This window comes from Harpegnathos saltator, unplaced genomic scaffold (genome assembly GCF_003227715.2).
Source record: "Harpegnathos saltator strain DR-91 unplaced genomic scaffold, Hsal_v8.6 scaffold774, whole genome shotgun sequence".
NCBI lineage: Eukaryota > Metazoa > Arthropoda > Insecta > Hymenoptera > Formicidae > Harpegnathos > Harpegnathos saltator.
Genome location: NW_020230620.1, coordinates 852,776 through 870,714, shown reverse-complemented (window position 1 = coordinate 870,714; position 17,939 = coordinate 852,776). Strand labels below are relative to the sequence as shown.

General features: G+C 42.0%; 3 protein-coding genes across 6 annotated transcripts; 1 reads left to right on the top strand and 2 right to left on the bottom strand.

Moving 5' to 3' along the window:
* The first annotated feature begins 175 nt into the window (after positions 1-175).
* Wdr59 (WD repeat domain 59) lies at positions 176-7,416 on the top strand. 4 transcript variants are annotated; one of them, XM_011141166.3, is made up of 21 exons: positions 176-230; positions 508-617; positions 790-839; positions 982-1,117; positions 1,221-1,434; positions 1,514-1,647; positions 1,723-1,872; positions 1,956-2,115; positions 2,195-2,274; positions 2,375-2,441; positions 2,542-2,747; positions 2,817-3,080; positions 3,296-3,446; positions 3,721-3,914; positions 4,098-4,237; positions 4,331-4,540; positions 4,768-4,894; positions 5,512-5,541; positions 6,337-6,497; positions 6,815-7,068; positions 7,158-7,416. In XM_011141166.3, exons 2-21 carry the CDS (start codon positions 561-563, stop codon positions 7,295-7,297), a joined length of 2,925 nt encoding a protein of 974 aa, XP_011139468.1. In that variant the 5' UTR covers positions 176-230; positions 508-560; the 3' UTR covers positions 7,298-7,416. The 4 variants fall into 4 exon arrangements, with proteins under 4 accessions (XP_011139468.1, XP_011139467.1, XP_011139469.1 ...); XM_011141165.3 differs by having other exon boundaries at positions 486-617; XM_011141167.3 differs by lacking the exon at positions 176-230 and having other exon boundaries at positions 432-617; positions 4,101-4,237.
* Positions 7,417-7,891: 475 nt separating this feature from the next.
* Positions 7,892-11,417, bottom strand: Ahcy (adenosylhomocysteinase). The gene is made up of 6 exons (XM_011141163.3): positions 11,252-11,417; positions 10,685-10,875; positions 9,423-9,764; positions 8,898-9,113; positions 8,598-8,824; positions 7,892-8,269 (listed from the first exon to the last, which is right to left on the bottom strand). Exons 1-6 carry the CDS (start codon positions 11,277-11,279, stop codon positions 7,972-7,974), a joined length of 1,302 nt encoding a protein of 433 aa, XP_011139465.1. The 5' UTR covers positions 11,280-11,417; the 3' UTR covers positions 7,892-7,971.
* Positions 11,418-11,468: 51 nt separating this feature from the next.
* kz (putative ATP-dependent RNA helicase kurz) lies at positions 11,469-17,633 on the bottom strand. Its single transcript, XM_011141162.3, has 17 exons — positions 17,480-17,633; positions 16,660-16,836; positions 16,299-16,586; positions 15,776-16,226; positions 15,449-15,684; positions 15,021-15,375; positions 14,702-14,942; positions 14,444-14,609; positions 14,083-14,315; positions 13,792-14,015; positions 13,430-13,675; positions 13,136-13,325; positions 12,924-13,064; positions 12,639-12,842; positions 11,940-12,158; positions 11,762-11,859; positions 11,469-11,651 (listed from the first exon to the last, which is right to left on the bottom strand). Exons 1-17 carry the CDS (start codon positions 17,546-17,548, stop codon positions 11,575-11,577), a joined length of 3,615 nt encoding a protein of 1,204 aa, XP_011139464.1. The 5' UTR covers positions 17,549-17,633; the 3' UTR covers positions 11,469-11,574.
* Positions 17,634-17,939: the final 306 nt, after the last annotated feature.

Sequence of the window (17,939 nt, the reverse complement as noted above, 5' to 3'; positions counted from 1 at the left end):
GGAGGACGCGACGCGCGTGTAGCCAATCGCGTTACGTCAGCGACGCCGCGTTCTATGTATGAGTGACGCGCTGCATAAGCGCATGCGCACTTGTAAAAGCGGGAGCCTTCTTCACCCGGAGAGGAAAGAGAGAGAGATAGAGAGAGAGAGAGAGAGAAAGAGAAAGAGAGAAAACGCGCTCGTTCTTCCTTCGACGACGTCCATTCGCGCATTTTTGCATTCAAAGGCAGGTTGGTATGCTCCGATTTCAAAGACAGCTTTCTTGTTTCTTGTTCTTACTTGACATATAAAATTGCTAAGCAGAGAGCACACAATCAAAAGGTGTCACAATAAAGCGCGCTCCAGTTAGGATGTAGAATTTAGATATTTAACGTAGAGATGGCGCGCTCATCTACAATCGTTTCGTTCCAAACGGCATTCGGTGCAGTTTAGTGTGTATCTGTGTATGCATATATGATTTATTGTGGCGTGTGTATGTTTGACAGAATCTTAACCTCCTGCTTATAGTGCGGAATTGACGCAGAATGTTAACAGGAATGGTCGGAATTCATTATTGAGAAATGTCCAAGCGTTGGAACAGCGACTATGTGGTCACGGCGGAGCACCGCGATTTACAGGTGAGTCGAGAGAAAAAGAGGGAAGGAAAGAGAGAGAGAAAGAGAGAGAGAAAGAGCGAGCGAGCGAGCGAGCGAGCTATTTTCCCGCGTAGGAAACAATAAGTCGTTCGCATTAGCGAGGAAAAAGAGAAAATGCAAATGTTTATGTTTATCATTTTATCGTCATGATCAGGCTAGCACCATGGCTGTGGATGCGACCGGCAACTTTGTTTTATTAGCCGGGTAAGTAACTTGATTTATCGCGAAAAACATCCGTAACGTTCCCAATTACCATACACGAAAGTTAGTTTGACTAAGTTGATTTAACCGTAGTTACAGCCGTGGTTACATTGAAAGTAATTTAAATTGTCAATATCGTCTGTAGACGCAGGTACTTTGCAGTGAAACGTTTGGACGAGGATATGAATACATTGAAGAAGTTCCAACGGCAAAGCAAATATGAAGTTGGCTCTGCAGAGTGGAATCCATGTGATTTGAATAGTCACTTGTGTGCAATATCTGTAAGAATTTGTGTATAATCATTTATTATTGGGAAAATAGTACATGTGAAAGATTGATATTTCTGCTGTTATTTTATTCTGAAATGATATTTTTTTGTCACAGAGTAATTCAAGAGTTGAGATATTAAGTTTCACCGGGGCAGGAGGATATGAATTGCAAACCACACAGAGTTTAAAGGCACATACACGTGTGATTAGTGATTTAAATTGGCATCCCAAAGAGCCAGACATTATAGCCTCTTGTAGTATCGACACATTTATACATATCTGGGACATAAGAGATCAGAGAAAGCCGTGTCTGTCTTTGTCTGCAGTTGGTAAGATAAATATTGACTTAATATGGACAGCAGGTTTCTTTGACTGGAAACAAGTAATTCTGCATTCTTTCCTTTCCAGCGGGATCATCTCAAGTACGGTGGAATGCACTATCACCCAATACGCTGGCTACAGCGCATGATGGTGACGTGAAGATATGGGACCAGAGAAAAGGAAATAGTCCAGTGCAATATATCACAGCTCACTTAACAAAGGTATACAACTTCTTTCGTTTTCTATTATTAGTTTCACATAGCCTTTTTTTAAATATTTCTCTGGTATATTTTTAGATACATGGTTTAGACTGGTGTCCCTTTCAACACAATCAATTGGCGACGTCAAGTCAAGATTGCACCGTCAAGGTTTTTGATATCGCCAATCCTCGTAGAGCCGAGAGTATCCTGACAACAAATTCTCCAGTGTGGAGAGCGAGATATACGGTAAAGAAAAAAAAGAACGTAAATTTAGAAGCCACATATCGTGTGTGCGTGTATTATATTATCTCAAAATTATGTTTTTGTAGCCTTTCGGAGAAGCTTTAGTGACTATAGTAGTGCCGCAGTTACGACGAGGAGAGAACAGTTTGTTACTGTGGAACATGTCGAATCTCAACGCTCCGATATACACGTTTGCGGGGCACACGGATGTCGTGCTCGAATTTCAATGGCGACATCCCAGACTGGGTAATGTCATCAAATTATATCGTGTGAAAACATTATATCGAAATATCTCATTGTCTCAATCTTATCCGTCTGCTCGCAGAAAATAATGACTTTGAACTTATCACATGGTCCAAGGATCAATGTCTGAGGATATTCAAGATTGATCCCTTCTTGAAAAAGGTAAACATACATTTTATTTTTCCATTTTCTATACAGTTCCGCATATCAGACACAGTTATTTGTCAATTGTCAACCGATAAATATGTCTCTTTGTTATCAGCTATGCGGCAGCGGTATAGACGATGGCATATCAGTTTATTCTCAGTACTCTGAAGAGAATAATTTAAGTACGTGGAATCTCATCTTAAAATATAACGAAGACAAAAGGAAATGCACTGCGATGAAACTCCAAAACGTGTGTTCTAACGAGTACCCTCGCTTGTACAGGGACTTTGCAATCCACTCAAGAATTGCAGCTGAACGGTTCGCAGAGTGCGCCCGAGATCAACTACATAACGAAGGTGGACGAGCCCGTGCCGCACTCGGAAACGATCAACCTTCCGGACAGTTCCAAGGAAGTCTCGTCGCCCACTCAGCCAAAGAGTTTGCAGCAGGAGTTCTCCCTGATAAATATGAATATACCAAATATAGAGGTAATTTTTCCTAACGCTGCGCTTCCGACAAGTCACAAAAAAGCGATCCGATCGCATTCTGCGATGCAGGTGAACGCGATGGATGCGACAGAGAGGAGCTGTACGATCACCGCATGTACAAAGAACTACAATGTGATACTAAAGGTGAACTTTCCGGTGAATTATCCGTACAGCGCGCAACCGACTTTCCAGTTCTGCCCTGGAACGTCCATCGACAATACGACCATGACGAAACTGCTGAAGGTCCTCACGCAGACCGCTCAACAGCGCGTCAGGAAGAATCGGTCATGTTTAGAGCCGTGTCTCAGGCAACTGATAAACACTTTGGAGCAAGTGAGTGCGTTTCCTCGGCGTGTGCATAATTGCTCGAGTCCGACCTGTTTTTCCTAACTTTTAACGACGGTTTAACGACGTTGTGGTTGCGCAGATATAACACTCGGTAGAAGAATACTGCGCAATGAAAACGTTGTGATCACGACAATACTGTCGTGAAAAGTTACAGAACAGAACCTATGGAGATCTTAATTCTTCTCATCTGTCCGTCGCAGACATGTAAAAACGACGAGGACGAGAACGGTCGGCTGACGTATCACATACAAGACAACGCAAACTTCCTTAGCTCGACCAATATCTGCGCGAATTATCAGGACTCCTACATACCGTTCCCCAGGACGTCTGGCGCCAAGTTTTGTTGCGTAGGTACGTACATGTTCGCGACGCGTTGGTACTCGATAGTACCAACAAGAGAAGGTAATAGACATGATGCACACGCAGACGACTCGGTTGCGCTTCGCAATTCAATAAACACGCCTCAATTTTGCAAGTATTTTCATGGAACAAAGCCGACGGTGGATGTTCTTCACCGCTCAGCAATGAGCCAAAGTCGTTCGTGTGTATCATGGTACGTCTAATTTATTGTCAAGTATTCCCCCCCGTTAATCGTTTGCCTGTCGTTTCGTTGCTAATCGGACAGGTATACTCGTTTGCTTCGGCCGTCCTTCGTACGCAAAGAGATCGTCCAACATTATGAAAGCGGGAGGCACGACGCCCAGAGCGTTGTCCGCTCTGGGGAGCGGCAACGGCGAGCCTTTCATGCACATGTACCGAAACTCTTATGTGCCGACCAACGACAACATGTCCATCAGCTCGTACTACTACCAAGACCGTGTAAGTATGAATTGGTGCGTGCAAAAGCGCGATGTGATGAGACGCGCGTTATTATTTTACTAATATTCTATATCGTACGGTGTCGAGAGCTAGCCGCAATACCGTAGTAGTTCAGGAAAAAGGAAGAAACGAGTGATGAGTGCCGATATAATGTGTGTTAATAATGATATAATTGCGATGTAGCAGAAAGGCATGCGACGAGGATTGCACGGTGCGAGCAGAATGCACGAGAGGTCCGATTACAAGAATTACCACCCGATGGTCACGATATACGACGCCTCGTCGTTGTTCTTCGTGAACAAGGAACTTGCTGAAAAATACATGTAAGCATGCACAGTTTGAAGAATCCAAGAGAGAGAGAGAGAGAGAGAGGAATATTTTTTGTCCTATATGTATATATCCATGTTTTACCCTAGAATCAATATCACGGACATCCCGGCCATGTGTCAATATAATGCGAACATAGCCGCTTCGTTGGAACGGTCCGATTTGGTACAAGCTTGGTGTCTCGCCGCTCTAGTCATTTCGCAGCCGATTTCGAATATCGGACAGAATTCGTGCCAAGTTCCCAATATCGACGCTCCTTGGCCTCTGCACCCGTTCGGCCAGAACGTCATTCATTCATTGTGAGTGAGTCAATTAAATCTGTCGAAATTATTCCCGACTATTTAAAACTTCAAGATCTTCACTTCTGATCTAAACTTCTCATCTACACGCTCCCGTTTCATACAGATTGCTCTGCATAATCTCGCACTGATTGCTTTAATTAATATATTAACGTATAAAATTATACAGGAAGAAAACGAGCGATAAATGTGTGTGAACATTAATACGTAATTCTGCATTTGTTTAGAATACAGCATTATGCGAATCAATCGGACATCCAGATGGCCGGCATGTTGAGCTGCGCCTTCAGCTACAGATCTGAGAACACAGACGCCGCACAAACCCGGCTGATCAGCAAATCCGTGAACGTCAGTGTAAGTATACAACATGTACGAGAAAGCAAGAATAAAGAGCAAGGATCGAGCGTCACTTGAAAAACTCTCAGCACGACTGAGAGTACTTTAGTAGGCAGCACTGCTCGCTAAAATCGACGGGAAGACTGTGAACGATGTACGATTGCACGGTCTCGCACTCTAGTTTTCCGTCTTGCATATAAATTCTGCATCATGAACGTCTCCGATGAAGACGGAATCTTTGGTCTTTCATGCACAGCGTGTGTCTCTTTCTTCCGATGCACGAGAGAACAAGCAATAACGCTTCGCGTAATGTGTGTATATGTGTGTGTGTGTGAGTGATTTGTGCACAATACGACGGTATGGTGTATGCGTATATTTACTCGCGAACGGTGTCAACGATGGACACGTGTCGTACGTTGGCCGAAACTGTCGGCGGACTTTTCACAGGAGATTCTTAAGAACCACATGTAAAACGACTGGACATTTTCACGGGATATCTCACATGCGTTACATATCTCATAATACACAATTCACTATACTGTACCGGCGTATCAATTATGTCATGTGATTGTACATACACACAACCAACGATCATATCGATTGACATCTGATACTATATATTACGTCTGTTATAGAGGCTTTCCACAGGAAAATGGTGGTTGAAGGTAAGATCTCCGAGTTCTGTTGAAACGTGACAAGTGCACGTGTTTTAGGTATATTGGTTCTTAGGATTCTCCGTTATCGTTCGTTATTTTGCATTCGCCTCTCAGCATCGGACTGGAAGCGTCACTATGCTACTAAGAGTGCGGATTTAACTGTGCCTGGTCAAAATGCCGATACATCTCGCATGTCGCATGGAAAATGTGACGCAGCTCCAGAGATCGAGTCGACATCACGAGAGAATGTCGACTGCTTCCTTGCTGCCCTGAGCAATTATACGATGTTTGAGTTGCGTCACTTCTTCAAGTGACGTGCGATGTATCTTGTGCTCGTCATGTATGTGCGTGTGTGTATGTGTGTATAATATGCGAACAAAAAGAAAGAGTAACAATGTGATGTTGTTCATAGCGAGTAAGTAATTTTAAGTAACATCGTTTATAATGAGTTGCACCGTTGCTGGAGTACGATGTGTGTGTGCTGTTTTACGTGAATTGTTCGCACACGAAGCAAATAATTGTCGTTTGCGTCAAGCCGCCTGATTAGATATAGATATTACCCTGTGGTAACTTGTGACCTTAGTTTTAACGAGTTTAATCTGATATTTTTGTGAACAAAATTCAAGTCGATTCCTCCTCAGCAAACAATTGAACGATGGATAACGACGCTTTCCTCATTTTCGCCAATAGCGGAAATTGGCACTAAATGGCACGAGCAAGCTATCGTTAAAGCTACAGCCACGAGTCGCAGCAATCACTTCTCTGATAGATCAGAGCGAATTCAATCCGACGTGACATTTTTAGCCTGGCGGTTCGCCCTACCACACTATACACCTGGTGAATTCCACGTTGGAGGGATGGAATTTTCAGAACCTGAAGCAGCACCGCTCCAACTCGTGGTCGGAGTCGCTGGACGATTTGAAAGTTATCCAGGACACGTTCGGAGATTCGGCCAAGAACATCAAGTACGTTATAGGACAGGCGACAAGAACCTCGCCTTTAACCTTGACAGTAACACGTCCATGTCGGACGTATCTCATCAAACGTTTGTTATGAGATTCAATCATTTATAAATTTTAATCACTGTTCTTTTATGTTTTACTTTGTGCATGTAATTTTCGTGCATAATTGAGTTGAGTGAAAGAAACTATACCACACCTGAGAGACGCTTGATGTTACTGTTAAGGTTAAAGTGAAACTGATTGAACTGTTAAGGTCTCGGAGCGAGTTGCTTTGTTAAGCTGCCAGCCTCGAAGTAGAGACCCAAATGTACTGTGTGTAGGTTGCTCGATGAGAAGTATACGGCGCTGTACGACGGCTACAAGAAGGCGTACGCTGAGGTATTGCACAGGTGGCGGCTGTTGGACGCCCGGGCGCAGGTATTGAAGCACCTCAGCGCACCGCCCTTTGACACGCACAAGGGCGTCGAGCTGCAATGCCAGTGTCAGATCTGCGACAAGATCAGTCGTGGTCCGCAATGCGCGAACTGCAAGCGACTGAGCTTCCAATGCGTCATATGTCACATCGCGGTCAGAGGTATGATGGTCTTTCGTGGCTTTTCGACGAATCATCTAACATGGATATTTCGACTTTGACACGAGACTGATTCTCTTTTGGCAACCTAGGTTTGAGCAACTTCTGCATGCTCTGCGGCCACGGTGGACACACGCAGCATCTAGCCGCGTGGTTCAGCAGCGAGGCACTGTGTCCCACGGGTTGCGGCTGCTATTGTCTGCAGGGGAGCTCGGTATTATTTAAGATGTAATTAGTGTAGATGAAATTATTGTACATAGTTGTGATACACATGCGATCGCGTTGTGTTGCCTGTGAGAGAGAGAGAAGAGTCAATTTCCGCAAGAATAAATCTCTTCTTCATATCGCCGATGGCTGCCTGTCGTACTGCGTCAAAAACAATCGACAAATAACACCAATTAATCTTAAGTTGCCGAGATCAGAGTTCAACGACGATCGCAAACAATCCAGGGTCATCGGTCCGCAATGTCGCAACTGCTGAAGTGATACTCTCTTCGAGGAAGTTATTTGTACTAGAACTATAAATTGTACTTGAAGCTTCAAGACGTTATAGTCGAATAACGAGATCTCGAAATGTGAATATTCGAACGATATTAATCACGCAAAATCTCGTTGCACCCTGAAAAATTAATTCTGTCAAGAGATTTGAAAGTTCGAATCTTCGAAGTCAAATGACTCGAAGCTTCAAATTATATTTTCTTTAATTTGTGCTTTAGCTTCCCTTTCCATGGTTACGATGCTTCTCACGAGTGTCATGGAGTCGCAAGTGTCCAATGTATTGCCATGCAGAGGGGGAAATTTTGCGATACACGCAGTTCTCACGGGATATAGGTGTAGTAAAAACAATTTATTTTCTTACACAGCGATTCGTCGTAAATCTTCGTACACGCGTACGAACTCTGGTGGCTAGTATCTGTAGTGGTCAGGTTTGTAAGGTCCTTCCACAGGCACGTCCAGGTACTTGGCCTGTTCCGGTGTCAAAGTCGTAAGTTTCACGCCCAGGTGATTTAAGTGCAACGCCGCTACCTCCTCGTCCAACTTCTTAGGCAACATATGCACACCGACGGAGTATTGATCCGACTTGGTCCACAATTCGATCTGCGCGAGCACCTGATTCGTGAACGAGTTGCTCATAACAAAGCTCGAATGGCCCATCGCGCAGCCCAGGTTTACCAGACGGCCTTCCGCGAGGAGAATGATGTGCCTGAAACATGTGTGAAATGTGATGTACAACACTGAATTTTATAATAATTTTTATTGCTCTGGAAACTCGTCGAAATCCTTCGAATGATCGCGTGAGTCTCAAATAAGTCGAGTTTTCCTCGAGCAAACGGACACACATAATACTAATGCAAACATAATTTGAATTCCAAAACGACTTGAACACTTCTCCTAGACGTAGTTCGGAACGCAGCAGATGTCGAATGAGAGAAGTTATTTTTGCAAGGTTCTCAAGAGTTCCCTCATTGGATACTTGCTGCGTTCTGAACTGCATCCGCAGAAAGCATCAGAATCACTTTGAGCGTACACACCTGCCGTTTTCCAGCCGGAATCGATCCACCTGCGGCTTCACGTTCATCTTCTCCACGGCGTTCTTCTGTAACCAAGTGACGTCGATCTCGCAGTCGAAATGGCCGATGTTGCAAACGATAGCGTCGTTCGGCATATTGACGAAATGCCGACTTCCGATGATGTCCTTGCAACCCGTGGTGGTCACGTATATCTGGCCCTTGGTGCACGCTTCGTCCATCGTCGTTACCTGAGAGAGAATCGAGACGGTCATTAAAATCGCAATATATGCATCTCGCGCAATATCTTCTAGGATGTTTCACCTCGTATCCTTCCATAGCCGCTTGCAGAGCATTAATAGGATCGATCTCCGTGATGATGACGCGACCGCCGAGGGCTCGAAGACTTTGTGCGCATCCTTTACCAACGTCGCCGTAGCCAGCCACCACGCATACCTTCCCGGCTATCATGACGTCGGTCGCCCTCTTAATGCCGTCGATTAGTGACTCCCTGCAGCCATACAAATTGTCGAACTTGCTCTGCGGGGAACAAGCGCTGGTTCAGTTAGCGATTGTGAATTCATCGCTATTTTCTTACTAGTAACTACTAGGAATTATTATTGAATTTATTATTAATTTGTTACTAACTTTTATGTATGTATTAATTTGTTCTATTCATTTGTTATTAACTTTTATGTGTGACATGCGTATATGTCTATGTACAATAATAGCAAAGAATTCTCATTAATGAGGATTGCAAAATATATAACTAATTTGCCACAGAACTTTAAGCTTTTTAGGCAGTTCCGAGAATTGCTATCACCCGAATTCGAGCAAGCTCGTACGAACCTTCGTGACAGAGTCGTTGACGTTAATCGCTGGCACCTTGAGCATGCCTTCCTTCATCATGCGGTAAAGATTATGCACACCAGTGGTGGTTTCCTCGGATAAGCCTCGACATTCAGTGAGGTACTGCGGATACTTGACGTGCACGAGGTTGGTCAGGTCGCCGCCGTCGTCGAGAATTAAGTTAAACGGCTTGCCGTCTGAGAAGACTAAGGTTTGCTCGATGCACCAGGTGTACTCCTCGTCCGTCTCACCTTTCCATGCGTATACCGGGACTCCGGCCTTCGCCATAGCTGCGGCTGCGTGATCCTGTGTGCTGAATATATTGCAAGACGACCATTGTACCTTTAACATAATAATAGCTGCGATGCAATTTTATCTAGAAAACTTGACATTTTTATTTGTATCTATAATACATGAGCAATATAATTTATTCTCACGGGAGAATATAAAACCTATTATTATGTGTACATATATATTATTATATATATATTATATTTTATAATAATCATGATTAATTGATAGCTCGAGAAAAATTAGTTTCCAAAGATTTTAGGATTAGAAATTAATTTTAGAAATAATTTAAAGGAGTATAAAATTGGAAGTACATCATTTATGTTGCAATTAGAATTTCACAAAAGCTATACTGAAAGAAATATTTTCTTTCAGAGCAAAACTGAATAAATTGTAGCTTTTACAAAGTGACACGAGATGACTTAAGATAACTCAAGATAAGACTACAAAAAATTAATTTATTTAGGAATATATAAACGAAAATAAAACCATTCATATTAAGATTAGAATCTTACACATGCAAAAGCTGTGGTGAAAAAAAAAATCTGCTCAAAGCAAGAGTGAATAGCTGCAGCTCTTAGTGAAATCAGGGCCGTTGGTGATAAGATATCTCTAAATGGAGAAATTTATTTCCATATGTCGACATTTTTACATGCATGACATTGCAGTCGTGGTAAATTATGTCGTCACTATTTCCCTGTTACTGATAGTAAACATCATTGCAAGTTACATATATGAATAAAAAAAGCTCAAGTAATTGATCTTTTGACAATAGATTTGCACTTTACACATTTTTCTATTTTCTGAATGTTAGATCATACGACACGGTGAAATTGTTTATTTATAATAAAGGAACAGATCATTTTGTTACGTAATAATTCATAACTGACGATAATTTAATTACGATTTACTTATGATCTATTGTAATTTGTCTACAATTCTATATCAGTCAAAACGATCGAAGTACTCACCTCGGCGCCGAGTTCCACCAGGGTTTCAATCAACACTGCTGTTTGCACAGTCATGTGAAGACAGCCTGCGATCCGCGCGCCCTTCAGCACCTTCGAGGGTCCGTACTTTTTCCTGATCGCTATGAGTCCCGGCATCTCGTTCTCCGCCAGGGTGATCTCCTTGCGACCCCATTCCGCCAAGGACAAGTCCGCTGTTCGTGGTCGACAGATTTCATTTTTATTTCAAGCAAGAGAGGAAACAGTCGGCGAATAACATGCTCCAGAAGCGTTGCACACCTAATTATACGTAAATGAAAAAAAATGCGCAAGATCGAAGAGTCGGTCGGCTTTCGTTTACGGCAATCACATTTCACTGTAGATGATTAGTAAAACGAGTAACGATTACTATCGTGGGACAAAGAGATTCTCCTCGGAGAAACGTATCAATGGAAAGCTCGTATTCTCCGCGCGAGAGATACCTATCGAAATCTCGCTCGTGCCGGTCGGCATGGCGAGCAACTTCACGTTGGTCCGAAATGAGCGAGCACATGCTTCAAACGTGCACGTATACCACGCCTCGTCACTTACCAACTTTGTACGCAGGCTTGCTGGACATGACGTTATCGGAGATGCTTCGTTCGTGCCGGCTCGTACGAAAAGAGTATCTTCACAGGCGGGCACACAGTTGATCGTGCACGCGGATAACCTACATGATCATGTGACCCGTGAAGTCAACTGGAGGTGACACGTGATCTTCGTTCGAGTCGCCCACCGATCGGTATTACAGTTACTCAAGGTTTAGGCGTTTCTTTTTATCGCAAACTTTATTATGTTAAAAAGACTTTGTACATTTCGATATATAAACACAACTTTAAAACTATGCTTTTACAGTCTTAATGTTACGTTTTTCGTTACAGGGGCGGCCACATGAGCGCCACTTCCGTGTGCATATGTTGTGGAAGCCACTTCTGGTAGGCTGACAGCAAAACTGAAATACGAATTATTCTGCATTATTAATCTGGCAAAGAAGCATACCATATACATGTATCAATCGTATGAAGACACACGTGAAATATTACAAGCCGGAATATCTCTTACATTGCTTGTCCGAAGCCCAAGCTTCTAGCAGTTTATCTTTGCTCATGATTGCGCGTGATGATAGCACTTGTGTCATCGGGTGAATGTGCTGTACCAGTCTGAGGAGCAGAATCGCAAGATATTAACATAATTTATTATACGTTTAAAATCAAAAGCTGAATGCAACAATGGTACTTACTTGGCCCACGGCTTGGTGATGCTGGCGGGTGTTGACAGCAACGACGGCACGAATTTCTTCAATTTGGGACACACTTGACCGTCCATGAAGAAATACACGAACAACCTGACACCGTCCATGTTCAGCGGATATTCTATGTCCATGGGTGGGAGTGTCCAAGCAGCTCTGCCGAATGTACCAGTTACACGACACATAATCTTTCCAGTTTCCTTGTTGTACCTACAGTTTCCACAAACGAAATTCTAGATGTTTTTATTGCGAAAAATTTATTGCGTGTAAATAGAATATAATTATTAAACAGAAATCTTTTTTCGCATGGGGAGATTATCTTTTGATATACAAGGTGTCTTAAAAATACTGGAACCCCCGGATAACTTTGCAGGATCAAGTTTTCATGAGAAACTTTAAATACAAAAGTTGTAGAAAATTGAGTAACGGAGACTTGATAGTGACCTTGAAGGTCATGACCAAGGTCAAATTCAAGATCACTATCAAGTCCGTTACTCGGTATCCGTTTTCTACAACTTTTGTATCTCATAAAGTTTTTCATGAAAACTTGATCCTGCAAAGTTATCCGGGAGTTCCGGTATTTTTAAGACACCTCGTATATGCTAATAATTTCAATTAATATTTACAAATATCTAAGTGGTAGTAAGAATTGTGCAACAAAGCGGAGAAACGACAAATTGACAAAGATACCTCGGTGGTGGATCAGCCAGTGGTTCGCTGAGGCGGCACTGGCCCGACGCGAACTTCGGCAACCATTCGACTTCTACCGCCGTGACACCTCGCATATATATCTTGTTTGTTTCGTATACTTCCTGATAGACCACCCATTCCGGACTAGTCTTTCGCAAAACACACGAGGAATGCATGAACACAGGCTCTTCCATCTCTGGTGTCCTAGATGCGTTCAGGAGGCAGTTGCGATAAATTTAAAGATTAAATTCTTGATTAGCATTGAAAATAATCAATAGCACGTACCTGTAAGCGTGTTTCCACTTGGACTTGTCTTGATCCTCTTTCACTTCATTGGGCATTACTTTCTTCGCGACTTGATCCGCCATACCTGTGAGCACGATCTGACGCAGCAATCTTATTTGCATGTCGGTCGGAGGTGATAACCTGTGGGAATTTTCGTTGTAGAAAAGTGTCTTCAACATAATACAATATACGTTTGCTAGATGAAAACATACTTCGGATCTATGGCCAAGTTCAAATCAGGTGTAATTAAATTAACCTCATTGGTGAGCTGTTGCCGGATTTTTCTGATCTCCACCACAGCCTTGTGTCGCAAGCCATTCTCCTCGCAGAAAGATACCAATTGTCCCTGAGATCTTGCGAACTCCGCGCTTTCAATGGCTTTCATCAGAACCATTAGATCACCTACGGAGATTGCATTTTATCTGAATGTAATCCTGACATAATATATGAAATGAAAGTATTCGTTTTCCCACAATCTCACGCCTCGATGCCTTCCGATCACATACCGAGAAGCAAACTGTGGCCAGTACCAGCCCAGGCTCGACGAAGCTGTAGCCACTTGCTGTTAACTGAACCTTCCGCAGCGTATGCCTCTATCAGAACTTCCTGAACGCTCAAAGCCGCCACCATTAATACAGTGTACTTTAATAAGTCTTGCTGATGCGACAACGACAGCATTTTGCCATAACGCGGAGCGACCGGGAATGCCGCGACGCTGCGGCCCAGCGGTGTCAGTTTTGTATAATAAGTTCCTAAAAATGACCGGTCATTAATTTTATGTATTTTTCAAACGTTGTCGTGTTAATATTTTCTAACATGATGACGGTAAATTTTAGTCTTTTAAATTTGAATGTTCAAGTTCAGCTACCTTTCTGCTTATTCAGAGCTTGCTCCAACAGTCCGAGTATCGTGAGCCTCTTCTCTGCGGATTGCAGCTGCAAGGTTTTTGGCGGCGTGGGGAATGGGAAATTCACGACCTTGATGATATTCATTGCCTTCATCTGTAGTAACAGATCGTCCACCGGCTTCCTTTGGATCTCCGACTGACTATACTCCTCGAACTGATCGTTGTACACGGCGGACGAATATAATCTAGGCAACGGAAGAAGATGCAAACATAGAATACCTTCGCATGAAACGATCAAAAGTCTCAGAATACCTGTAACAATGGCCAGGTCCAGTTCTACCAGCTCTGCCGGCACGTTGACTAGCCGCTGCCTTGCTCACATAACAAATCTGATATGTGCTCACACCTGTCACGTGATCGTACACTCTGGTCTTACAACGTCCGCTGTCCACTACATACTTGATATTGGGAATCGTCAGTGAGGTTTCCGCTACATTGGTAGACACCACGCACAAACGACACCCTTCCGGTGGCGGTTCAAACACCTATAGAGAATCATGTAGTGAAGTATTACTTGTTTTGTCAGAGTTAACTTCTATCGTGATCTAATCTGATATTTCGTTGATCTATCGTGTGCACGAAAAGATGTGGCGTCCATCGGCTTGATATTTACCTTGGCTTGCTCGTGACCAGGTAAAAGTGAATAAAGCGGCAAAACCCATAGTGGCTGTGCGTCCTTCAGTCCAACGAAATCCATAAAATCTTCATTGTCCTCATCTAAGTCGCTACCCTCGCTAATTGGATCTTCATCCGTATCAGCGGTGGGAATTACGGAGTAACTTAATTACAAAGAGCATATGTGCGCTTACATATATACGTTTTAGAGGAAAAGAGAAACAGATTGGAATGTTCGCACGTTATATATACATACTTGTCGAGATTAATGTTTGGAAGTTCAAAGCGCCGTTTCTTGCGTCTCAACCTATTACGACGTAACGCTTCCCGGGCGTTAAAATCATCGTCGGAATCGGAGTGTTTCTCGCTCTGTTCCTCGTCTGCTTCTTCTTTCGGAGCAGTTTTATTATCCAAAGTTGTCCGTTTAATTTTGTTTCTCTTTGGCAATGGAAACGCTCTGCGCAATTTACGTACTACCGTATGCACTTCTTGCTGGCCTGCATATTTTTTTAATTACTGATATAACGTATAAAATGTGTTAAAAAAATGCACGAATACATTTAATATTACCGTACCTGTTAGAAACACTAGAATGCCGCCTTCCGGCAGGCGACTATGTATTTTTATCGCTTGGCGCAACGCATCGTTGACGTAATTCTGGCTTGTCTTTCTGTTGAAGTGTATCGTTACAGGAAACTGTCGCGTTTCGATTGTGATCACGGGCGGCGGCTTTACCTTGAATAACCGCTTATTTTCTACGAATTCCTCGATGCGCAACGTGGCTGACATAATGATCAGCTTCAAAGGTATATTGCGTTTATTTCGGAGCGGAACGATCCTTGACAGTAGGCCGATCAAAATATCCGTGTGCACACTGCGCTCGTGCGCTTCATCCAGTATTATCACAGAGTACTTCTTCAAGAGAAAATCCTGCAAATGCAGAGTCGCAAAGATTTAGACTTATATCGTCGTAATGTTAAAAGACCATGTCGCATATACGTACGTTCTGAATTTCCCTCAACAAAACACCGTCAGTCATAAACTTGATTTTCGTTTCTTTCGTAGCATTCCCCTCGAAACGAATCAGATACGAGACCTCCTTCTCGGTGAGATTCATCTCTTCAGCCACACGTTTGCTCATCGACATCGCTGCCACTCTTCGCGGCTCTGTTATTCCGATCAATTTATCACGAGCATATCCGGCTTCATAGAGAAATTGAGGTACTTGTGTAGTCTTTCCTGTAACAAAAATACATGCGAGTGAACAAGGTAGGTTCGAAATTAATACAACACACTGTTACAGTTTATCTCAATAATCTCAATAACTCACCACTGCCTGTCTCTCCGGTAATTATGACTATTGGGTTCTCATTTATTGTTTCAACAATTACTTGTTCTTCTGCAACAATAGGCAATTTCATTCGGGCAGCCTGCATTTCTGGCTTTCTGTCCACTGACACAAAGACAGCAGGTGTACAGACCTGAGGGATAGAATTTTGCCGTACTTCCTTTGTTGATTTTTTCAATTCCTCAGTTTTCTTTGAAACTGCTTTACTTTCTGCATCTTTCTTGAATTTGTTCCTATCATCCTCTACAGATTCCTGGTTTTTGTTTGAAATTTTTATATTTCCAGCATCTTCTGTGAAATTATCCTCATCCTGTTTTTCACTTGTTACAATCTCAGGAGCAGGAACCTCAGGAGTATTGTCAGTAATATGTGCTTTATCTTCATTCCCATTATTGGTATCATTTTCACTGCTATCATCACTGTCGTCGGATTTCTGTAAAATAATAAATATTACTTCATTATTTTCACTAAAACTTAAAAAATATCTTTTTCCTTTCAAACTTACTTCAAACCCAAGCACATTTGGACCATATATAACTTTCTCTTGTTTCGCGTTATTTAGAAGGGCTAATCTTTTTTTCTTGTTGCTTCCTTTGATATTATTTCTAATATATTTCTTTGTTGTATTACTGCTTTCTTCTTCATTTATCTTACGTTTTAGTTCTGGCTTAGATGCTTCTGTTCCCCGAAGGCGTTTTAAACCTTTGTTTTGCAGAGACGTAAAGCTTACATATTGCTGCGATTCAACTGTAGGTACTTGCACTTTTGCAAGTTCTTTTAACAACTCTGCACTCTGTGGCAAAATAGATATTAATTATTGTATTATATAAAATGCCTCGTGATATCACATGATAAAATTGTAGTACCTCTAATTTCTTCTTTTTACGTTCCACTACTTTTTCCAGTTCTTTCCTACGTTTTTTCGATAATAATTTAGTGGGTACTTTTTTAACAACATTTTTTGTCTCTCTTTTCTTAGTAGGTAAAACAAGAGCATTGCAATTATTGTATTTATCAGCACGATGCTCGAAATCTACAACAACCTGAAATATGTTTTTGAAATTGTAATAATTGTGAAGAATACGTTCGACTAAAAAGACCAGACCATAAGTCTGTGTATTACCGGCATGACAGATTTCCTAACCTCGCGTGTGTCATTTTTTATTATTTCATTGAAAACGATACATTTTTCTTTCAAAATCGTGTTTTACACACCAAAATACACAATTCTGCAAAGTTTCAGCGAAATTGGTGAGGAGGCCCGTATTCTTTACAATTACCGAAATGGTTTCAGAGAAAAATTATTTATTTCATCCTAATAAACTAATTATATCGCGTATTATATAGTCAATTAAAGTACAATAAAATGTATGATTGTACAAAAAATGTTATACAAAGAACATGCACATTGCACATGATGGATGGACTGTAGGTGCGTTCGAGGCACAAGTTATTAACGCTGATCAGTTTATGCATCATTCTATCCTTGTATGTACATTTAATAATCGACAGCGATAACACATTAGTTTTGACAGCACGCTTCCGGAACGCATATTTTATTGTATCTCTAATGAGCGATAACGATAAAATCACACTTTAGCGTTGATAGCTTTGCGAACATGCACCCTACCATAACGAATATGTTTATTATAATTTTATGTTAAAAATAAATATTGAGAGACTAACCTCATTGGAATTATCAATTTCCACATTCTCCATAGTTGTCGATTTCGAATTAAAACGTTTTTTCTTCATTGTTAAGTAATATATCTAAAGAATTTGTAATTCAATATTAGCTTCAGGCGCTTCGCGAATATCCTGTCTATGCTAAGAAATCGAAGCGAATGAAGAGACTACACATGCGTGCACACAGAATTGTGATACTGATATTGGCTCTGTGCGCATGCGCAAAGACGTCAGAGCTAAAAACAGCTGTGCCCACAGATGTATTTAAAGTGGTCTGTACTTTGTAGCTGCACTGCTGAACTGGTGCAATAAGCTAGAATGAGAAAACCTATATTTGTCTCACTTTAACTTATTGCACCAGTTCAACAGTGCAGACCATAAGGCCTGGTCTACAATAGGTGTTGTAAGCTGTAAGCCGTAAGAACTGACCAATTATAGCCGATTATTTTTGTAATAATCG